This window comes from Theileria equi, assembly GCF_000342415.1.
Source record: "Theileria equi strain WA chromosome 4 map unlocalized gcontig_1105316255033, whole genome shotgun sequence".
Classification (NCBI taxonomy): Eukaryota; Apicomplexa; class Aconoidasida; order Piroplasmida; family Theileriidae; genus Theileria; species Theileria equi.
The window spans coordinates 627,377-650,380 of NW_004668228.1; the positions used below are offsets into that span (position 1 = coordinate 627,377).

Sequence of the window (23,004 nt, forward strand, 5' to 3'; positions counted from 1 at the left end):
AGTCTATTCGCTTTGGATGGCACACATCTGCAAAAAAGGCCAAAATATGACCATATAATCAAAATTTAGAGATGGTAGGCATATGAGAGGATGTTTTTGAGTCTTGGAACTCTCGACGTCTTTACCCTTCCCGAGGGTACATCACCAAATACTTTGAACAACGCCAGGGATAACCAAGAGAATCCCGCAGAAGGTTTGAAAAATGAACACATCATCAAGGTTTGTGTGACATTGTGTAACAAGTATCTATTGATATTGACCAAGCGCACACTTTATGTCTATAGCAATGGACACAATATCATGTTTTTGGGCAATTTTACTCTTGATGAAGCACAGTTAAAGAGTTACGGAGGATTTAGAGATATCACCATTCTTAACGGGATATACCAAATATGTTTGCTTGTAGAAAATTTGAAGAGAGTACTAATATGTAGATATGACACAAATACCTCTCTTGGATATGACTTTACTCTCTCTCATATGAATACGCCCAAGCACAACTATCCAAACGTGTCTTCTGAAAGTGTCTTGTGCAATAGTTATGCTAGCCCTGGATCTCCAAAAGTAACATTACAACAAGCACCTGGACCTTCCGATGAAGCCCATACTGTAAACAGTGAATTTGATCATGTGTATTGCTTATTCAGCAACTATTTGCCAAGTTTTTTGAATATAACACTTTCATTCGAACTGGTACTACCGTCCTTTGTCTCTGTTGTATCATGTATAGACTATCAATTGTTTTTTTGGACACTTGATCAATCTGGAGTCTACGCTACCATATGTCCCGATGGATTTCTCAACTATATACTAACATACCCATTGTTGCAATTTAAGAGGATTTCACTTTATCTGCATAGCACTAATATATTACAGAATTTAAATGTTTGTGGATCGGTGGATGCTTCACACGGCCTTTGCTATCTGAATCTTACATCCCAACTCTATATAATGAACTGCAATGAAGTTGATACATCTGAGTTATGTGTGGATTTATATGCGAGTGAAGATAAAAATTGCAATAGGCCTGTATCTTTGATGGATTGGGTACTCAGTTGTGCATCTAAAGTGAATAGTGAACCTAATCACGATGAAGACACGCATTCCTGCAGTGACGGAAGTAACGACTTTGAAAACACGCTATTAGATGCAGATTCTATCCTGTCTTGTTTGGAGGAGAGGAATACGGACTCGTTTTACGACGATTATGATAATTGTATTCAAAATATATTGCCATACACAAACGCAAAACAGGTGGAATTTATGGAAAGTTGCGACCTTTGCTACATTGTTACAACATCTAATGCACTACTTTCCTTTTTTGTATGTAACAAAAACCCAGTTAGTAGACGCATTGGTAGAGTATTGTATAAAGATGGCGTAGAATCTATAAGTGTTAACATACACCGCAATATGATTGCTATAAAACTGATAAATGGAAATGTTATGATTTACTATTCCTCTGAATACAAATTTACTGCCATAGGGGATATTAATATCAGCGGTATAAATGACTATTGTTGGATTGACGACCATTTGGTAATATTGTACGAGAATTCTGAACTTTCATACCACCATTTTACCGGACGAATGATATACAACAAAAAACTTCATAAGCCCATAAAAAGTGGCCATTTGTACGCGGTATCAGCTAACTTTCGTTTAATGATTACAGAGGGGCTAATGTTCTCAACATATACACTTCACAATTCCGGAATCTGCCACTGCAAATTCGCAAACCCTAATGATTCTAAAATTTGTCTTATCGGAACAGACCATATTTTCCTTGTTAGTTCCAATGTTTTGGATGGTTGTTACGGCTATTTTGAAAGGAAAGAAATAGATGATTCTCTTCACTCAAAGTCTGGTTGTGTTGATTCAAATACAATAGGAACTGTAGGGAATAACTTAACATCTATACCCTTTTCATGCAGAGATGAATTATTTAGTAACAGGACACCATTCTTATATGCGTCATGTAGTCCAAAAGGAGAATATATACTGGCTGCTACGAACGAGGGTTTTGCTCTTTATGATAATAATTGGACTTATTTTGGTGAATGTTTGGGCGTGTTTATAAACTTAGGCTGGTTTGCTAATAATATATTCTTTGTTACGGTTATGTTGCACTCTGATAATTATATGCAAGAGAGCAATGAATCACGCGGTAATGTTGGTTATTTTTGTCATTTTTTTGATGTTAATGATCTTAGCAAACAATTAGAGATCATACCGTTTAAATACAAACCTTTGTGTTGTACAATAGAGAATTCATCTATACTCACAGTTTATGATGTTAGTGATACAATTACTGGTTATAATATTTATCTAGAGAAGCCTAGAATGAGCTTTGATATCGCATTCCAGGAATCTTTAGAACCAATGGAATATGATGTTGCTGAGATATACCCATTTGGTGATAAAAAATATCTTTTTTTGGATTCCATAGGAAATCTTTACATTGTAGATAATGGATCTATAGAATATATTACAAATAGATGTATTAACGTCACTCCATTTTCTAGTATAAGTGGAACTGGATTTGACTATCTTTGCCACATATCTCCCGATCAGACCTATTACTTGTCAGGAAATCATAGTTGCAGATTTCCCGCAAAATTAGATAATGTAGTTGCCGTTTCTGGTGGTATTGTTGTATCCTTGATGAATTCCATCGACGGTAAAAACACCTTTAGAGGGGTTAAATTCATAGAAAATATAGTTTCAGAGCATATTACACATTTGGGATTAAGCCGTATACACCAAATCGAACCATTTAATATTTATTTATTGGATCAATTTGTGTCATCTAGGATATACAACTCTGATGGTTTTTCTGATGCACAATTTCTAAGCACTCTCTTGAGCACTCCAAATGATATAAAGTCACAACTATTTGCTATACTAGTGAGGAAAGAACACACAAAGGATGCTGTGATCAAGCTAGAGTCGCTTTTTGGAAAATCGTCAAATGATTTTTTTGAGAAATTAATGATAGCGAAACAATTTCGCGTTGCAAGTTTAATGCTACTACCGTTGCAGTTACTTACGGATCCAATGATTGTTAGAAGAACTTACGGCCTAAGTATCATAAAAGGTTTAATAAGAAAAGTTGCAGAATCAGAAATTAAAAGTAAAAGTGATATTTCCCTTTTGAACTCTTTGCTTAGATTTCAAAATATGCTTTCGGATGATTCTACACATTCAGACCCAGAACTTGAGGACTCCAAAATCTACAACCCACGATTACTAGATAATGCAAATATTAAGTTTAAAAGACCAGTTGACTTAGAAGAGTTTGAAATACCGCAGTTATTTTTAAATTATATTCGAGAGAATAACCTAGTACCCATATACAAGTTATCTAGTGTGTTAAACCTGGATCTTGTAGCCTTTATCGAACAAATAAAGGATAATATTCTTGAAATCACAGGTTGGGGAATATGTACACCAGATGGAACATGTCAAGATTCCAAGGATTTAAGGCTTACTGAGCTTGTTGTCGCATATTCAACCAAATTGGATACCTTGGATCCAGTTAATATTGGAGGACCAAATCCAAGGGGGAAAAAGAAAAGTTCTAAAAAGAACCGTCTCCCTAAAATCTATCCAGGAGGGGGAATACATGAGTTATTTTTTAGAGTATTCTCCAAGTTGGAAATATACATACCAGCCCTAGCCATAGCACTCGCATCTCACAACTTTTTGGCAATTACACATATCTTGGTAAAGGATACAGGTATCGTAAATATAGTCAATCACATTCTAAGCGGCGAGTCTTGTGAAAATTGTAGGCGTGATCATACACTAATAAAGCACACAATAGAAGAAACTAAAAGAAAGTTTAAGCTCTAAACTAATACTCTACATTCATGAACCTTCTTGACCATACTGCTTTGTCCATTCTTCATACGCACTCAGATCCTATGATAGCTTCTAAAGCAAGATAATTAAACATACGGATTGAATAACAGAAGACCGTGAGTTTGCAAGTATCGCCATGAAATCTGCTCTAGCAGTGACAGGAGGTAGAAGCTTCTCCGGATCAATCGACATTAAATTGCACTGGCGTTTAGTTTTACATGGATCACCAGGTGAACATGGAGTAAATAGAGTTTTACCATCAACATATACCTCTTTAAAATGAGTTGCTAATTTACATTTCCTCACGGGTTGCATTAGAGCATCCCTAACCAACACACTTAAATCTGAACCACTGTACCTAAAAACAAAAGAATGAGAGATACCAAACAAACCCCTCGGTACGTTTGGCAAGTTCACCGATATCGTTGTCATTTAGTTGGTGTTTGCTGTCACCAAGAGCCAGTTTTATGAGAACCTTTCGTGCTTTCTCATCTGGCAGTGGAATGTATATACGTTTCTCGAATCTTCTTATTATTGCGCTATCCAATGCCCAAGGTAAATTAGTAGCAGCGAGTACCAGAATCCCATTGGAAGAACTTGAAATACCTGAATAAGTAAGTATGAAAAACAAACAACAACCTTGCATTTGGATAAGAAACTCGGTTTTTACTCTCCTAGATGCTTCGTTATCATTATCACTACGTGCACTGCACATGGAGTCAATTTCGTCAATAAAAATGACGGAAGGAGCCTTTTCTCTTGCGGCTTGGAAGAGAGATTTTACAAATTTTTCACTTTCTCCCTGCCACTTACTCATGACATCAGATGATGAAACTGTTGATATATGCATGTTAAAACAGAACACAAACCTGCGATGAACGTAGCATCACATTCAGTTGCACATGCTTGAGCAAGATATGTTTTCCCTGTACCAGGTGGCCCATACAGTAATATTCCATGCCAAGGTTTTAATTTACCTACAAGTCCGTTGTAATATAGTAGATTATATAACCTGTAAATAAATTGGGGAACCTAATCGGCAAAATGACTGCTTCCTGTAAAGCATCCTTTGCAGACTCTAATCCTGCAATATCATCCCACTTTATGTTTGGTTTCACCGCGGTTATTGCAGCTAAAAACAGATTAATTACAGACAAACTACATACATTCAACCAAGTTTACGGCTTCCACATTCTTGGAAGATGAGTCAGAAGTGTTAGCCTCGCAATTTATGGGACCTATAGATTAATGCAGTCATGTAGACAGATATACCCTTGCTTATGATTTGTTTCAGCGTTTCTGCTCTTGATACATATTCTTTCATCTTATTAAAGAACTTTTCTTGCAGCTGTGGATTCTTTTGATCTATAAATGTTTATAACATCTTGAGTCTGCACTTACACTTGCATACAATAGACCACTGGTCTAGAGCTCTGAGGTAATAATCAAATGCCTTTTCATACTGTTGCGCATTGTCATATCCAATAGCTTCTTTAGAAAGCTCCAAAGCTTTCTGAAGACGCTCCTCGGTATCCATATTTGTCAGCCAGATGGATTTTGTAGTTTTTTTCGTTCTCTTTTAATTAGGCGTTGCCTTCGCACCTGTTCACTCCATATGAATTTTATCTCGTTCTTGTCAAGATGTTTCTTCAAAATGTTCAAAAATACACCTCCAGGCGTGCGTTTCTCACCATTATGTGTATATTGACCTCCGTCAGCCAAACGTTCCTATGTGTATATGCCAAAAATCACATGTGTGGAAATTTACACTAACCAGAGTCAAGTCAAGTATTTTTTGACAGAACTGTGCGCCTTTACGGTGAACTACTCGTTCTATCAATTGTATATTCCTCTCCTTGAGAGTAGAACAGATTTTACAGATCAGTTCGAGTTCATCAATTTGCAATAAGCTCGTCAACTTAAGCTTATCCAAGGCTTTTATTTTGAATTTCTCAAAATCGTCTATATCATCACACATTAGTTTATTAATACTAACGGCGTCACCACAAATCGCATTCAATCACTGTGTATTTAAAATGTCTGTAACATTACATACCAGCTTAGGAGATATAAAGATAGAACTTTACTGTAAGGACGCCCCTAAAGCTTGCAAGGTACTGTACAAGCTGAAATATACATACAAGTGCAGAATTTTTTGGCTTTGTGCGCCTCTGATTACTACAATGAGACAAAGTTTCACAGGTTTTAAGAGATTCTAATGCTAAAACTTTAAAATGTGCAGAAATATCGAGGGATTCCTAGTTCAAGGAGGTGACCCTAGTGGGACAGGCAAGGGAGGCGAAAGCATTTACGATACGCCATTTGAAGATGAGATAGTACCACACCTAAAGGTTAGGTTAACGGAATAACATATGATACATAAGATCTACAGTTCGACAAGAGGGGAGTTGTAGCAATGGCAAACCCTGGAAAGCCAAACTCCAACGCATCGCAGTTTTTTATAACATACTCCAAACAAGCACACCTAAATGGACAATACACAATCTTTGGAAGGTACTGTACATTTGCTAATTCACACCATTTACAGAGTCATCAGTGGAATGGACACTTTAGACGCACTTGAAAAGGGTTTGTACAAAACACATTCAATCAACGATTTGAATACAGAGCCTGTTGGTAAAAAGAATAGGCCATTACGCGATATTATATTGAAAAATGTTATAATTCACGCAAATCCAATAGCTGACATGGAAACGTCATTTTAAATCACCACATCTATCTCTAATTTCAAATCTTAGCAGGACCAAATCAATTCTTTGAATCTTTCTATTTTTACTGAAAAGCAAAGCTTTATTGCAACGGAAATAAAAATTGCTATAGGCATCGACATTGTAATATACTTTAGAACCTGACTCTTGTATATATCACCCGTGACAACATAAAAATCTGCGCCGCTTGATATTAGTTTTGTGCTGTACAATTTTATAAATTAACGTTACACCCTTACCTCGTGAATGCCAAATCTGTCACTGGGAACATGTGTCTAGTTTCAGACCTTATTAGAGACATACTAGGAGCTCTGTATATGGAAACCAAACCGGTTCCAAATCCAAGAGCAAAGCACGAATCGCCGCCACTTAGGGCAAGAGCACTGCATTTAACCTCTCCTACTTTTACATGTTTTAGTAGGATAAATTTTTCATGATCTGTGTCAATGAACCACAAAGATGCTGTAGTTCTCATTGGTTTCTTGTTAGTCCATTCGCACGTTAGGAGTGTGTATTTTCCATCACATGACCTAGTATCTATAAAACGACAGAACTTAAAATTCCAGTCTCTCATTTCCTCACAGACGAATCTCGCGGGATTCATATTATATGCAATAATATGGTTTGCAGACACAGATACCAAGAGTTTGGAATCTCCACTTATGCATGAGTCATTCACCAGTTTTTTATGATCATTGTGTTTCAACACCAATTTCACCATGTCCGATCCTTCAGTTTGGTACTTATTCATGTTCTTTTTTCTTTCCCTAGCCTTTGATGTCCCTTCTACAGCTCCGTCCTGGTCTGCGGGTGGTCTGTCAATATACTGTATATCCTCAAAATCTGCTGAATTTGGATCTCCAAAATTACCCACAGATGGAACTGTGTCTGAGAGTGAATCCTCTAGAGATAGAGGGTCTATTGGTGAAGGTTCAACAGTTAAATCTCCAATCCCACCTATAGGACAAGGCGAAGATATTTCAGTTGGAGGATACTGGGGTGTCGATTCACCATCATCTGAATGTGATTGATCGTGAAATGACCTGATTTGCTTCAGAAGTTTGTCAGTCAACTTCCACACTCTCACGCATCCATCATTTCCGCAGGTAACAAACATATCCCTATTTCCTCCAAATCGACAAGCAGTCTACATATTTCATGAATATATAAAAGCGCGTTGATACCAGTTTTGGATCCTTCTTGGATTGATCTGTTTTAAATTTTGCCAGAATACGAAATCTATAAACTTGTAAGAAAATACGGAAAGCGTACCCTCTTTTAGGATTATATGAGAATAAGAGGGTAGAGTCATCCAGGGAACCAATCCAAAGCTTATGCTGCGAACGTGTGTGCATACATGTGTTAAGTATTATACCTTTGGGAGAAAATCGATAGAATCCAATACACCGTTCTGTTCGGTCGTAGTTGACTTTAGATGTAGATCATTAGATTTTGGATTATTACCAAATGTGTAAACTTCCTAAAAACGGGGATAGACCAAGGAGTAGGACATACAATTCTGTCTGATATGCCATAGTCGTCACCACCACCTCCTCCAGATGCAACGATATAACCATCGCCATAAGATAGCTGTAATATTCATATAGGTTTTAGGCAAATTACGCATATAACTAACCGCGTATACTGGATACGGAAATATCTTCGTTTTCCCTCCCATTGGTTTCGCCTTTATTTATAAACGAAACATATTTTACATTGCATTTCAAATTACGTGCAGCTCAACTCAAATTTAGCAACTGTAATTCATCCAGTCTATCCTTAGTACTCAGGTGCCACATACCGCATACAAAGTACAGTCTATTTCTTCCAAGGTGTGACACAAGCAAATTCAAAGTTAGACAGATGCAACTTTAATCTAATAAACAGTTATTTCCGAGTAATTCCATATCATCAATTCCTATCTTACCTCTATTCTGTGTACAGCACCCACTCATACAATTGTACGGATACAGGTTTTGTTTACTACACATTTCCAATATGATTCATCTTGAGAACAAATCTTTGCAGAGTAAGCTCTGTGCGTAAATTTCCCGAGATGTTGGTATAAGAATGAAAACGTCCGATAATTTCTGTATCAATACCGAAATCAGCAAACGTCAACTCAGTCAAAAGAACATGTACAGTAAATCAAAACAATTTCTGTTTACACCCCTGAAAACGCAGAAAATTTCACCTTTGAACTTATAATCCCCCATCCATTGGAGCTCTCACTAAGAATGAACTCCCCCGTAACAAATACGTGTACAATTCTTTCCCTACTGTCAATACAGAGCTTCATAATTCGTCTGTTCTCAATAGTTAGACATGAAACTATACTACATGAGTACGATCCGTACTTTAACTATAGATGCGCCGAGATTCTAGTAAAAAATGGAATCTCTGAGTTCTGGAACTTGTTTGATGATGGTAAAAACTTTATCTCTTACACAAAAATCATTTTTAGGAAGCTGGTATCCGCTAGGGAGAAGGGTAGGACAAACAACCTACCCAGGTTTGATGCTTTTTGCATACCTAATCTTCAGAGTATTACGCTATATCGGGATCGAATGCGACATCAAGTATATATGCATATTTTTGGCTCCATGTGTAAGTGTGGCCACTGTTTGGCTGACCTATTTACTCTCGATGGTTATACACACTAATAAGGAATCTGCCCTTTTAAGTGCGTTTTTCATTGCCTCTATGCCATCGTATCTTTCTAGATCAATAGCAGGTATGATTTTCCACCCATGTAAACTTCACATTTAGGATCGTTCGATAACGAAGCAATCGCTATATTCTTGTTGATAGCTTCCTTCTACACATGGATAAGTGCCGTCAAAACAGGATCTATAACAGACGCTACAGTATCAGCAGTCTGTACCTTTTTTATGGCAACTAGTTGGGGTGGATATGTTTTTGTTTTAAATGTAATTGCAGCCTTTACTTTGGCCTGTATCATACTAGGAGTTTCTCCAACGAAATGTTCTGTTACATACATTGTGTATCACTTGTTTATTACAATGTTATGCTATTGTCTTCCAGTCATTGGCGATAGTGTTTTCTATTCATTTGAACATCTTTCTACACATGTTGTTAGCATAGTGGCAATATTTTATTTGATCGCAAGCTGTATCGGTAAAAGAGGATGGAATAACTATTTGTATACCTTTGCAATATTATCTGCATCATTATTTATTCCTCTGTTCAAAAAACGATTCTCAAAAGTAAGTATTTATTCTTCTTATACACCTTGGTAGATTAATGTGCAATTATCGCAAAGAATAATATCGCTATTTGATCCAGGTTATGTGCAAAAGTATAACCCACTAGTTGCATCGGTTTCGGAGCATCAGCCTACAAAATGGTTATTTTCATATTTTAACATGAATATAATACTTAGGCATTCGTTGTTGTTAGATTTCTGGATATCTCTATTATTCACTCCGATTGGATTATACGTATGTTTCAAGGATGGAATAGAACCTGAGTTTCTCTTCTTGGCAATATTTGGAGTGGTGTCGTCATATTTTTCAGGTACTGTTCCTTCCAAAAATAGTATTCTATCCTAGTTGCGATGGTCAGATTGAGCCTAATCTTTGCTCCAGCATCTTCTTTACTGGGTGGTTTGGGATCTGCATACATATTGCAAAGTTTGTTTAAGGTTTGTTAAATAACCATATAATTTGAGCATGCAGAAAAAACGTAAATCCGTCTTTAAAATATCACTAATATTTGGGCTAATCGCAACATATACATTTCACGGAGTTTGGGCATCTTCCAATGTTTATTCAAACCCAAATGTATTTATAAGTTGGAGAGGAAAGAGTGGAAATAGAATCGTAGCTGATGATTTCAGAGATGCATATAGCTGGATTCGTTTGAATACAGATCCTGAATCAGTAATAATGGCGTGGTGGGATTATGGATATCAACTCAAACAAATGGCTGATCGCACAATTTTGACTGATAACAACACATTCAATGCTACTCATATAGCAACAACTGCAATGGTAAAAAGATACACGAAATATGAGAGTATACAGATATTCGCTTCCCCAGAGGAAACTGCGCACAAGATCCTAAAAAAATTAAGGGTAGACTATGTCATGGTTGTGTTTGGAGGAGTCGCAAAATACTCGGTAGATGATGTGAACAAGTTCTCATGGATGGTAAAAATTGCATCAAAAGATTTCCCTCATATCCATCCGAGGAAATACATTTTACCAAGGAAAGGGGTTAGTAGGATGCATCTAGAAAACACTGTTATAGACAAAGAGAGAAGGAAACAAGCATTGGAAAGAGTCACTATTGTTCAAACTCTCTTATTACAAGGTATTATCGGTAACAGACACTGACAAAGTTCGGGAGATTCCGATGCCACAAGATGATATAAAATTGAGTCACTTCTCCGAGTCCTATACATCGGGAAACTGGCTAGTTAGAATATACAAGGTTAAAAATTAAGGATTATTTGTAATTTGTTGTGCCATCATTTGTTGAGTGACAAATACTTCCATTTCATCGTCGCTGGGAATATACTTTAAAACAAAAATGGCACTATACGATAATATTCCACAAATCAAAATAAAATTTGTCAAATTCGAAAAGTCTGTAGCTGTAATACCCATGAAATATACAAGTAGGGCTGTAAATATCTTGCTTACGGCAAGCCCGAGACTCTTTACCGTCATGAGTGCAGCAAATACACTGGCTTCCAATCCCTTTGGGGCTATCTTGGATGTGTATGTCAATATAGGCAAAATTTGCAATTCTCCAATAGCTTCCAACAAAAATCCACCGCAGAGAATTAAAACCTTGTCTGGGATTCCTAAACTCTTGTTCATTCCGCTTGTCAACAAGGCTGGTGACATATAAAATGGGAGCGCGATAAGTGTAGACCATAGGAGTATCTTTCGTGTTCCAGAACTCCCATATAAATACTTGTGAGCCAATATACCTGATAAAGCAGCAATACCATACACAAGTCGCAATGTACCCATGAACGTAGCGGTATATCCCAGTTCATTTGTAATGTAGTAAAATAGCGATTCAAAATAATCTGGACCACAAACCAACACAAAAACATAGAGCGCAGGATACATGATAACCGGATTTTTCAAAAAGATAATGAGTTCCTTTGCCGGATGAGAAGTATATACAATAACAGCCTTATCCTCGTGCAAGAACAAACTAAAGAATGTGATTAGAAGCGGGAACATGCTAGTTATGACAAATATGCGCTCTTTCGAGTAAGTTTCAAGTAGTGATCCTGAATAGTATGAAACCAATAATGACGCGAGAGCTCTAGATCCGATAAATGAGCTCAAATTATCATCTCCTTTGGATATATTTTCGACAACCAGAGCTTCGGCGATAGTGATACAAAATGCCAGAGAAAACTGGATAAAGAACAGAGACAACAACGCACCCCAAAGTGTTGGCGGGAATATTGCCAAACTTAGAAAACTAAACGACTGCAATAAACTGAGTAGTATGAGATAGTGCTTTCTTCTCGTTCCAAATATCGGTTTTGAATCGGTGATATATGCCAATACCGGGCGAGTGAGATACGGTATGGATGGTACAATGTACACAGCAGATAACTGTGAAGGCGACAATGAAAGATCGTCCTTGAACATGTAATAAAGTGCGAGTGACGCCAAATGTAAGAGCCCTTCGGAGAATCCAATCATATACACCAAAAATAGAGTGAGCTTCCTCTTGGATTTAGGAAAGAACCAGGCTCCCTTGTAGTCGTCATCGAACTTGAACGAAGCCAGGTCTAGGTCCTTATCCAAATCAACCACTGTGGTAGTCATTCTTTGTCATCAAACATCCCGGCAGATAAATACCAAGAATTGCGATTTGTACAAACACAATGCTGAAATTAGCAATTGGATGCCTGCAGTCCCTAAATAAACAAAGTGACTACTAAATGACAAGGGTTATATTTTTCAATTTCTCATTCCCATCAGATACACCTTAAACTCATCTTGATGTCGATTTAGGACAATACGCGTAGATGTAGAGAAACTGCTTCAACGAGAGATGTGCTTCAAACCCCCATATGGTAGCTGTGGTTAGAGAGGTGTTAATGGCTACTAAAGGATAATTTTTATTCATTCACCGCATGAATACGAACAGAAGAGCCAGCGATGCCAATAATGGCATAAGTTGTGATTCAGTTCCACTGGTGGAGAGCATGACGGTTGTCATCTTCCCGTTTATCCAGTTTTTCCACATGTGTATACAGATAAACCCATAGCTTGTTGCCAATTAAAAAACACATTCTCCCGTGCCTTATTCGGTCCCGTTAACCCAGAATGGACTGCAAGCGCAGTTCTCTACCTGCCTATCCACACCCCTAGGGACCTTCATGTACAGATTTTATTAACGAATCAACTGTAGATTTAAAGTATAACTTGTTACCATGCTGTACCAGCCATGGGTCTGAACCCTCGAGTGACTTGTATTAGGCGTCATTTTCCATACACTTGCAACTTTTGTTTTTAGTCCATTTGATGCTCTTATACTTGAAAATAAAACTTGAGGTTGTTTAGTCTCGATACATAGTTGCTAACTTGAAGCTGTACCTGGAAACTCTCTTTATAGAATGCCTTTGCATATATAACGTACAAAACGGCCACAAACACGACGATGTAGACTACAATGAACTAATTCTATAGAATAAAACGTTGAATCATGGCTAGCGACCGTGAAGAAAGGAGGATGGATTTCTGCTACAACTGCAAAGTTCACGTGAGGTCTCAAAGTTGCTTTGCAAACGAAGATGACGCTGCTGTTGAACAAGAGGATGGCAGTAACTCAGAACCACGAAAAAGTAGCAGAGAAGCACCCATTTTAAACTACAAGAAGGTAGTCGCTCTAGCGAACACCTTCTCTTCAAAAGTTGCCGAGGTTATGAATTTTTGGGGATACTATGGCCCAAAAGGTGAAGCCTTTTATGAGAATGTAGGTAATTATTGTCTCACAATTCTGCCAGATCATATGTCAAGATGTAGAAGATGCCACTGTATATTCTCCAATAAGATTAAATGTCGTTGTGCAGAATGTTCTGGCGATACAACACCAAGTCACTATCTTATTGTTATGCACGGAGTTTTATCATCTCCAATTGATATGATTCACGTGGTAAAAACCATTATGGAACGATACCCAAAGTTGTTTATATATCTACCATCCTGTGTAGCGGGGAAAAGTCTACTAGGTTTAAATTATGTATTAAAGATTTTATCGCAGGAGCTGCGGATTCTATTTTCCAAAATTCCAAAAACTGTACATATGAGCATGTTAGGTCATTCCTTTGGAGGGGTACTATTAAGGTATTGGCATATGTTTTATGTTAAAGGCTCACTTCATGAGCTGGAAACACCAAGGTGTTATGACCATGTAGCCCAAATTTCAGCAGAAGACGAAATGTTTACAGATGCAAAAAGTGGAGAAGAGTTCTTTGATGTTTCTGAAGCTGACTTTGGAGGCATTGAAGTTACATGGAAAAATTTTATAACATTGGCAACTCCACACGCTGGAATTTATGAAAATTCCCTAGGATTCAGAAAGTTTGTAAGTCTAATAGGCTCTCAAACTGTAAGCGAATTGGAAAATGAGACAGTCGATTTACTCTACCTATTAGGAGAATATGGAATAAACAGTATAGGCAAGTTTGAGAATGTCTGCATATACGGAAATATATCCGGAGATTACATGGTTGCTCCTAGAACATCAATTATACTACCATACTGGGCGTACCCGGAAAAAGTTGTCAGCTTTTTTGCCAAAGTCACGGAAAAGGAACCTGGAATTCCTCAAAATGTGAATGAAATGTATGCAGAATATAAAGCAAATGACAAGGAAAAACCCTGCAAAAAATCAAAGTTTGGAACAAAGGAAGAGTGTATAGAACATTTTATCAACAAATTCTATCACATTACTGCAAAACGTATCAACAACACAAAACATCTCAGCTATCTGCAAAGATGCACAGCATGGGATTCACATGAGAATCTTGACAATGTAAATATATTAGAGTGCCTCAAAGTGTTTTCTAAAAAAGATTTGGATAATATAACCTCAGTTATAACAATCATTGTCATGAACGCATCTGAGGACCATCTAAATAACATGGATGGATCAGATAAACTGCTCTATACAGAGATAATACTATCACTTTTGTACAAACTTGGTACATCCAGATTCGCTGTATATATACCCACCTTCCACATACCTCATAAATCGATTGTATCGAATATAGAAACACCAATGCAAAATTATTACACAGAACAAATACTCAAACACGTCACAGATAACTTTATAATATAAATTACGTATACATTACACGTCTATCTAGTGAACTTTTCAAGCAACTTTGTGGTAGAATAGCTGAGTTTTCCCGGCTTTTCGTGCTCTGACCAGTTCCTAGTGCCAGAGGCAAACAATTTGCGAATATCAGAAGCGAGTATCTTCCCCAATTCAACACCCATTTGATCAAATGAATTTATACCTAGAAGGAAGCCACAAACTGCCGTCCTATGTTCATAGAGTGCCACCAGTTGACCAACTGTATAAGGAGTCAACTCATCAAAAAGCAAAACCTGAGAAGGTCTATTGCCGGGGCATACCTTGTGCCTTGCGATTTCCTCACCTACTCCATCAGACAAGAGTGTCTCCATGGAAAGGCCGTAGGCCAAGGCATCTGGTTGTGCAAAAAAGTTAGCCATCAGTTCTTGGTGATGTGTAGTTCCATTTACTGCATTATCCTTATTATCGCTCTTTACAAATCCAATGAATTCTGATGGAACTGTGCGACCTTGGTGAAACAACTGGTAAAAACTATGTTGACCATTTGTTCCTGGCTCGCCAAAGTAAATCTCAGAAGCTCCAAGGGGCAGTGGATCTCCATTCGAGCGGACAGACTTTCCGTTACTCTCCATAATCAATTGCTGGATATAAGGTGCAAATTTGCTCAAGTCCTGACTATATGGAAGAATGGCTACTGTGTTGAATCCTAGAATTGCAGAATTGTAGAAGCTGCAAAGAGCCATTAACACGGGCAAGTTCTCTTCGAGTTCGGACTCCAAAAAATGTTTATCCATCGAATGACAGCCCTTCAAAAATCCTTCAACAATATCAAATCCAAAGTATATGGATAGGGGTAATACCCCAACAGCGCTAGAAACACTATATCTACCACCCTAAAAATAGCTGCATGCACAACGATTGAAACATACCACCCAGTCCCAGAATCCAAACACTCTTGAATCCTCAATACCAAACTCCTTTGTTAATTTTAAATTCGTGCTTATAGCACACAAGTGTTTACCTGAAAGAGTTTAATTCATTGTAGATAAACTTACAAAAATCTTTAGGATTTGCAATATTATCCAACAACCATTGTTTAACTGTTATAGCATTTTTAATAGTTTCAACTGTTGTGAATGTCTTTGATATGATTATGACCTGTATATTATTAGATGCTTTTAGCATGGAGCTATGTATAATTGCCACAACTAGTTACGGAAAAATCCATAACTTGTAGGATCAATCAGTTTGTGTATCTGTGGGAAAAAACGTATGATACAAGGTGGTATCAAACGCGGAACCCACAGAAGAGGTATAATACTTACAAGTGTTCTATTTGGATCTAACTCATCAGCCACAATTCTGAATCCTGCTGGATCTACATTTGACAGAAATCTGATTTTTTTTCCAAATGCAGCCCTTCTGGCATGCTCGTATCCCATGAAAGCCTCACTGGTGAATGCAGTACCAAGGAATGAACCTCCAATTCCGACACAAAGTATCGAGTCAAACGGTTTTCCATCAGAAGCTGTTACCTTCCCACTTCTAACGTCATCGGAAAAACTTTTTATACGATCTAATACTTCATGAACGCCGGGCAAGACGTCCTCTCCATTTACAACCAACGATGAACCTTTAGGAAGCCTTAGGGCGGTATGTAAGACAGATCGACGTTCAGATGTATTCAGAATTGTTCCGTCAAAGAGGAACTTTGTCTTTTCCTTGACCTTCATCTCTTTAGCCAGGGCTAATAGTTTGTCCATGGTCTCCAAAGTTAACAACTGACGCGATACATCCAAGGTGATCCCTGAAATAACATATGCCATATAACTTGAACAAACCATCAAATTGCTTTATCAATGCGTTACATCTTGTTTTATCAGACAAAAGTACGCCAAGATTCGGCTCCTTGTTATCAGAGTGAGATTTCAAGAGGTTCTTAAACCCCGCAGATTCTTCCACAAACTGACAATCCATTTTATATAATAAAGGGCGCTGTAATATGTGGACAACAGGTATAGTGGGTTCACTTAACTCTATCTGTAACTGGACTTATGGTCGGGCCCCTGAGAATCAAAGTGTAGTGACGAAGGGAAGTTAGAAGGAATTTTCATCTCATATAATTTATTAAATCGTAAGCATAATATTCAACTGGTTCCAACGAGTGCTGTCTATATAGCTTTTGAGGGCCTACTCTCTGCCCATTGTGGCCATGTAGAAATGTGCCTATAAATCTTCAATTAGGCACTTTGTTTGTCTAAAGTTGCACTGTAATCTTGCTGTTTTGTATTTAGTGATCTCTCGGGAACGTACCCATCGCGCAGTGCCTCTACTGGTACGTGGAAACAGATTCCAAATTTAGCGATGGATTACGGGCCATATTCTTGCACAGGCACAGGGGTTTATGGAGTTTTAATCTCCTTTCCCGGGTCTATGAGCATATAGATGGTTTGTGGACGAAAATGAATAGTTGAGAGCCTAATTTGTATTTGAAAATTACCATTCAGAATAAACTTATCACTTGGTCTCATCTCCCCTCCGTACTATTCCCTTTAAGTGCTTACGATATAACGTGTTACTTTGTGTAATGTTGGAATTCTTAGAGAATAGTAGGACACATTTGGATAATAGATTCTTTTAGATTTCTGTGCGCAGCATGTTCTTAAAAAACTGCAGTTATGCTAGTGGCGAATAATATTCATTAGCGTAGGTATTATTCATGGCAATGGTTTAATTTCATAATTTGTGGTAGATAAAAGATGTGATGTCGTAAGTTGGGAAGGTTGTCGACATTCTCTTCTTACTCGTCCATGGGTACCATGTATATCTATAAGGGATCTTCTCAGAATGCTCTCTAGAATGTAATTAGTAGGATGTAGAGCTGTCGATTGAGACGGAAAGGAGCTATGGAAGGCCCTGTCTACACACCTGGGACCGTGGTCACTACAGAGGTACCAATGCAGTTTATTATTATAAGAGCAACGTTGCTATCACAATATCATTAAACTAGTGGCTGGATACAATGCAGAGGTATGACATCCCACTATGTAGTAACCACTGCACTGGCACTGTGCATATTGATGCCACGAAACGTTAAACAGACTCATAATTGATGATATTATGCATAACACAAGATAGTACTCCCGTCGAAGTGAAACAACATTAGGAAGGTCATCCGCAAAACCTTCAGTGATGTCGACTTCCTGCCCTCAGGTAGGGGTATACTCAAGCATAATGGGACAATATGGATGGTACGACAATAGTACTAGTTGTTGTATGCTTAAAATTCTGGCATAAAGTGTGCCAAGTTGTGAAAAGTCAGGAATCCTGAGAAACACGGGAAGATGGATTACAGAGCTACCATAAGAAATATTCATTATACCAATACATACAGCTAAACATAATCCATCATAGTGCAAATGATATTTAAACGTAAATGGTTGATCATTTATGCACCTGCCTTCTTGATATACTAGGATGCACGCAGTTTTAATGCGGAGAATCGATACATCCTATTAAAAGAAAATCAAACATCAACTACAGATTCTTTGGTTTATAATATGGGTTAATTTAATCTGTGATCTTGAAGCATGCCCATTCCTGCTACTCATCAAACCCCGCCCGATAGTTGCTACCGGTCGCGCATTTCCCCGCCACGACAGTAGAATAGGGTGAACGCTAATATATGAAGGTTATTAACTCAATAAATCAACTGGACAGAGCTCTAAGGGTTGGCTAGATGAACTAGAAGTTATACACTCCCCATACACACTTTGATTCTTCTTTCTTCTATCATGGCTACTCTGAGAGGTACACGATGAGGATTCTGATGATTCTCCTCTTCCTCCTCCTTTATGAGGTCTCTGTGGCCTCTATCACAGAGTCGAAGGATTCTCCGGCGAAGACTATAGGGGTTACTCTGGATATTTCACAACCGAATCTCTCCATCTTTGAAGCATTGAATCTAAAGCCACATAGCATAAATACGCCATCTTACACAGCAAAGCCTGGTTATTTTATAGAAAAGGTGGTAGAAGGAGATGCTACCGTCTGTGAGTGTTTTCCAAAGGGAGCATTCATCAAAGTCACACGATGCTATAGAAAAGACCTATTTGACATTATCCATGTATATACTATAGATTTAAATGGGACAAAGAATGCCCGCTATTTTCTCAAGAAGGATGGTAAGTGGTCCTCCATAGGTGAAGAAGAATTTTATGACCACTTTAATGCTCTGTCAATCACTGGGCATGATTTTGAGGACAAGGTATTTAGCCTTAGTGGAACCAAGAGTGACTGGAACTTTTATATAAATAAGTCTCCCAAGTCCCTCTTTGCTGTATATGGAACTAGAAGCACAACAAGGGTATCAGAAATTAAGACCAAAAACCGTGGTGGTACCACAATATGGAAGAAAAAGAAGGATGAGTGGTGTACCAAACTCACTCTTTATCCCAGAGAGGGAGATCATAAACTCCTCTGGATAGTCACCAAGGACCCATATGAGAATGAGAATATTCTCTACTACTCCAAGATGAGTGGGTCATGGAAGTCTGTTGACAAGAATGGGTATCTGGAAGACTTAGCAAAGGCTGGCTTTGACAAGTCAACCTTTAATGATAGGGTTACTCTAGATATATCCAATGTAGACGACCAACTCTTCTTCATTGACAAATACCAAGTTGACATTATAGTAGAAAACAGACACCATGTTCTTCCGGGATTTAGAATGAACAAGGTAGTGCAGGGTAAGGATATTATCTGGGAGTCTTCGGATGATAGATTCTCTATCCACTTTAGTTTTCATGGTATAGGTGATGACACCTCACTTGGTGCTCTATTTACCACGAATACCAAGAAGGAGAATAAAATTATCTATTACGGAAAACTTGATGGAAAGTGGGTGACTATCACCAAGGATGAATATGAGGACATTTTGGCCGGTAGGAATAATCCAATTTACACTCACAAGGGTGACGGAAAAATTGTAATGAGTAGTTTTAAGAATAAGCAAGGTCGACGGATCGCAACATATGCCTCCAGAGTTGAAGATGCCAAAGCAGACATTCTTCTTGTCCATGGAGCTCGTTCACATCTTACGTCAGACTTTCTCACATTTAACATGGACTGGAACTATGAGCGTTATGGCTTCGAGATATTCCCCTATTGCAGTATTTTTGATGAACCAGTAACTGTCAAGAAGGTATCAAATGCAGAACGCTATAGATCTTACTTTGAGTACAAGACCCTAGAAGGAATGAACCCGCTAGATATTCTTCACAGGTCTCAATACAGGGCTACCTTTGTAGAGGCTCTTAATAGACTTGGGTATAATGTCTATAGTTATGACCATCAATCACATGGGTTCTCCGAGGCAAAGACTGAAAATAGATGTCATGCTGAAAAATTCATGGATTATATTTATGATGTCATGCAATTTGTGAGTATAATGAGGAGAGGTAAATTTGGAGATACTAATGAAGAGTGGGATGATACCACAGTAATAGCTAGTCATGAGACGAATAGAAAGATCATCTTCATTGGTTATTCACTGGGAGGAAATATGGCAATAAGAGCTATAGAAAAGTTTTACAAGGAGACAAAGAATCCCAATGCAAAATTTGTGGATGGTCTAATTGGTCTTTCTACCATGCTTAATGTTGATCCATACCTTGATGTGTGGTACAAAAAAGCAGCAAGACCATTTGAAGAGGCTATCGCATGGATGGATCCAAAATCAAAGAGTCCATACCAATATCCATATAACATTGCTCTCCACTTTGAAAGATTTGCCGATTATCATACTGACATTATTTATTATAGTGATCGATACACTAGAAATATGGCGATGTCTCCTTTTAGTGCATGCAGAAGGGCTATGAAGAATCATAGGAAACAGTTTTATCCCAAAGATTTACCATCCTTGTTTGTACATAGTACGAATGACAATCACTGTGACATAAAGGGTCCAAGGAAGATGGTTAATAAGAGACTCAAGGAAAGCAAAGTTGCGAAACTCGTAGAATGGGAAGGATCTGGACATCATATAGTTGCTATTCAACTCATTCCTATCTTGGTACCGTTGTTAGAAAGGTGGCTAAATGGTCACTTTCCAGAGATGAATAGAAAGAGACCATTACAGGTTACTCAGAAGAAACTCCGTAATGTTGTACCTAAAGAAGTCGTTACACGACTAGAAGGAACTACTCTTGACCTCTCTAACCCAGACTCTTCTTTATTCTCTCTGGCTGACGATCCAATTCATGGAGTGAGTCATAAGGCATTTGTTCCCAAGGATGGATCTTCTGTAGTGACTATAGTGGACGACGGAGATACCATTTGGACTTCTACAGGCCCTAAAGAAGGATGCACAGGTGCCTATCTCTTCTCCAGGGAAGGACACTCTTCTCTTCTTAGTGTCTATACAAGGGGTGCCGGAGATGAGACCTTTTGTTTTGAGAAAGTTGATGGAGCATGGAAGAATGTGGACAAGCTGGAATTTGAAACTAAACTTCTCTCAATGAAGGACTTTGCTGTACCAATTAGGGGCTCAGATAGCACTGTATATGGTAGTAAAGAACTTGTGGAGCGGCCGGAGGACTCCAAGATCGAACTTAAATTCTCTGATGAGCCTTTGGAAAATGCAAGTGATGGAGCATCTACAACTGGAATAGAATCAGAATATACAATGAAACCTTTTGCAGAAAATATGAAGGAACTTGAATATTTTAGGAAAGTTCTACTAACAAAGACACCGCTCCCGGTGGTCGACGAGTTTACTCTTGACATTTCCAAGGATCCAAAGGAACATTTCATAAAACTTGTTGATGATGTTGATAATGGTTACAAACAGAAGAAATACTCTCCCCTCTATGGAACTTACAAGAGGACAATAGATGGGACATTCAACAAGGTTGTAGATGGTCCCGCTGTTATATGGATAGCACAGCCAAACGAGAGATGCGGATACGTCAGTTGTTTGACAAAGGACAATAAACCAGAACTTGTGACAGTGGCAGTTTGCGGAAGGAGTGACTTTGTCGCATACGATCGTTTTGCTAAAGATGCTTCTGGATTGTGGATGAGCATAACCGTTGAAGCATTTGAGAAGAAAATGCAGACAATCAAGACCCCGAAAAAGTGGTGTGGCTGTCTTCCAAAATGCTGGTAGTTGTGTTTTAAGGGGAAGATACGTAAAACTTGGATTGGTACGTAGTGTAATCTGACAAAGAGCAGATTACAATTTGCAGATATTTTAAGACTCGAAATTAGAGTTAATTTGTAATTCTTTTGAATACATGCCAGATACTTATATAAACTATAGGTAATGCTCGTTTTCACCTGCCGATAATCCTGAAAGACTGTTTCGTGAGATCGTGAATTGCCAATTTTTGCACCTACAGCTATATTTGCACGATGTTATTACTCGTTAATGTTGAGATTTTATGGCTTTACATGCAGTTTGATATTCTAACTTTTCTGTTTATAGTCTCCATAGCGGATGCACTAGTGTAGCTCTACACTAGTGTAGAGCTACACTGTATTTTTGTTCGTTTGAATTAATTTGGAGGAGGGCTTACTAATTAAGCTACCCTGGGCGTATCTCCTACATGGGTTGTCTATCCTTGCAGATCCTACTGTTTTTCATGAGTTCAGAACGTGTCTCCATCTCATTCTCTCATCACTAAAAGGGTCTTTTCCTGCTTCTCTTCTAAACCTATAGTGAGTTACACGATGGAAGATGATACTTATTACCCTAGTTTCTATGTATATTCGTATTCTGTCCGGTATTTTTAGTCTGTTTTTCATAGCATTTTGTAACCGTGCCATCTCAAGAAGATGGCCTATATATTGGTTGCATGAGTTTTATGAAATTTCGGATAGAGCGGACATTTTGCATAGAGTGGAATATTGACCACATACTTGATTATTAATGTGATCAGTAGTGAACAATTATAATGGAACCGAATTGATACTTTAAGCTTTGATAGTTTACTTCATAATAATCTCACTACTTAGGAAAGGTGGTTGAATCAGCCATATCGACTATATATCAATCAGTTTTACCCAGGGTCATTTATATTTATGC

General features: G+C 38.0%; 9 protein-coding genes across 9 annotated transcripts; 5 read left to right on the forward strand and 4 right to left on the reverse strand.

The window, feature by feature from the left end:
- Positions 1-90: 90 nt before the first annotated feature.
- BEWA_014570 (conserved hypothetical protein) lies at positions 91-3,855 on the forward strand (the record flags this gene model as incomplete). Its single annotated transcript, XM_004832293.1, has 1 exon — positions 91-3,855. The coding sequence occupies one exon, from the start codon at positions 91-93 to the stop codon at positions 3,853-3,855; it is 3,765 nt and encodes a 1,254-aa protein (XP_004832350.1).
- Positions 3,856-3,870: 15 nt separating this feature from the next.
- Positions 3,871-5,401, reverse strand: BEWA_014580 (ATPase, AAA family domain containing protein; the record flags this gene model as incomplete). Its single annotated transcript, XM_004832294.1, has 8 exons — positions 3,871-3,924; positions 3,961-4,222; positions 4,257-4,470; positions 4,504-4,698; positions 4,734-4,841; positions 4,877-5,022; positions 5,103-5,229; positions 5,266-5,401. 8 exons carry the CDS (start codon positions 5,399-5,401, stop codon positions 3,871-3,873), a joined length of 1,242 nt encoding a protein of 413 aa, XP_004832351.1.
- Positions 5,402-5,886: 485 nt separating this feature from the next.
- Positions 5,887-6,653, forward strand: BEWA_014590 (peptidyl-prolyl cis-trans isomerase protein, putative). The gene is made up of 6 exons (XM_004832295.1): positions 5,887-5,978; positions 6,014-6,066; positions 6,107-6,215; positions 6,257-6,378; positions 6,413-6,453; positions 6,493-6,653. The coding sequence occupies exons 1-6, from the start codon at positions 5,901-5,903 to the stop codon at positions 6,588-6,590; spliced, it is 501 nt and encodes a 166-aa protein (XP_004832352.1). The 5' UTR covers positions 5,887-5,900; the 3' UTR covers positions 6,591-6,653.
- Positions 6,620-8,354, reverse strand: BEWA_014600 (hypothetical protein; the record flags this gene model as incomplete). Its single annotated transcript, XM_004832296.1, has 7 exons — positions 8,230-8,354; positions 8,109-8,183; positions 7,969-8,073; positions 7,866-7,930; positions 7,778-7,832; positions 6,833-7,740; positions 6,620-6,797 (listed from the first exon to the last, which is right to left on the reverse strand). The coding sequence occupies exons 1-7, from the start codon at positions 8,269-8,271 to the stop codon at positions 6,620-6,622; spliced, it is 1,428 nt and encodes a 475-aa protein (XP_004832353.1). The 5' UTR covers positions 8,272-8,354.
- A 476-nt stretch (positions 8,355-8,830) lies between these two features.
- On the forward strand, positions 8,831-10,951 carry BEWA_014610 (conserved hypothetical protein; the record flags this gene model as incomplete). Its single annotated transcript, XM_004832297.1, has 7 exons — positions 8,831-9,105; positions 9,137-9,327; positions 9,363-9,820; positions 9,854-9,960; positions 9,997-10,130; positions 10,166-10,257; positions 10,292-10,951. The coding sequence occupies 7 exons, from the start codon at positions 8,831-8,833 to the stop codon at positions 10,949-10,951; spliced, it is 1,917 nt and encodes a 638-aa protein (XP_004832354.1).
- A 92-nt stretch (positions 10,952-11,043) lies between these two features.
- On the reverse strand, positions 11,044-12,415 carry BEWA_014620 (BT1 folate/biopterin transporter family protein; the record flags this gene model as incomplete). The annotated part of the gene is made up of 1 exon (XM_004832298.1): positions 11,044-12,415. One exon carries the CDS (start codon positions 12,413-12,415, stop codon positions 11,057-11,059), a length of 1,359 nt encoding a protein of 452 aa, XP_004832355.1. The 3' UTR covers positions 11,044-11,056.
- An 883-nt stretch (positions 12,416-13,298) lies between these two features.
- On the forward strand, positions 13,299-14,936 carry BEWA_014630 (conserved hypothetical protein; the record flags this gene model as incomplete). Its single annotated transcript, XM_004832299.1, has 1 exon — positions 13,299-14,936. One exon carries the CDS (start codon positions 13,299-13,301, stop codon positions 14,934-14,936), a length of 1,638 nt encoding a protein of 545 aa, XP_004832356.1.
- A 19-nt stretch (positions 14,937-14,955) lies between these two features.
- Positions 14,956-16,967, reverse strand: BEWA_014640 (glucose-6-phosphate isomerase, putative). Its single transcript, XM_004832300.1, has 5 exons — positions 16,757-16,967; positions 16,241-16,722; positions 15,971-16,073; positions 15,845-15,936; positions 14,956-15,808 (listed from the first exon to the last, which is right to left on the reverse strand). The coding sequence occupies exons 1-5, from the start codon at positions 16,890-16,892 to the stop codon at positions 14,957-14,959; spliced, it is 1,665 nt and encodes a 554-aa protein (XP_004832357.1). The 5' UTR covers positions 16,893-16,967; the 3' UTR covers position 14,956.
- Positions 16,968-18,602: 1,635 nt separating this feature from the next.
- On the forward strand, positions 18,603-22,086 carry BEWA_014650 (conserved hypothetical protein; the record flags this gene model as incomplete). The annotated part of the gene is made up of 1 exon (XM_004832301.1): positions 18,603-22,086. The coding sequence occupies exon 1, from the start codon at positions 18,733-18,735 to the stop codon at positions 22,084-22,086; it is 3,354 nt and encodes a 1,117-aa protein (XP_004832358.1). The 5' UTR covers positions 18,603-18,732.
- Positions 22,087-23,004: the final 918 nt, after the last annotated feature.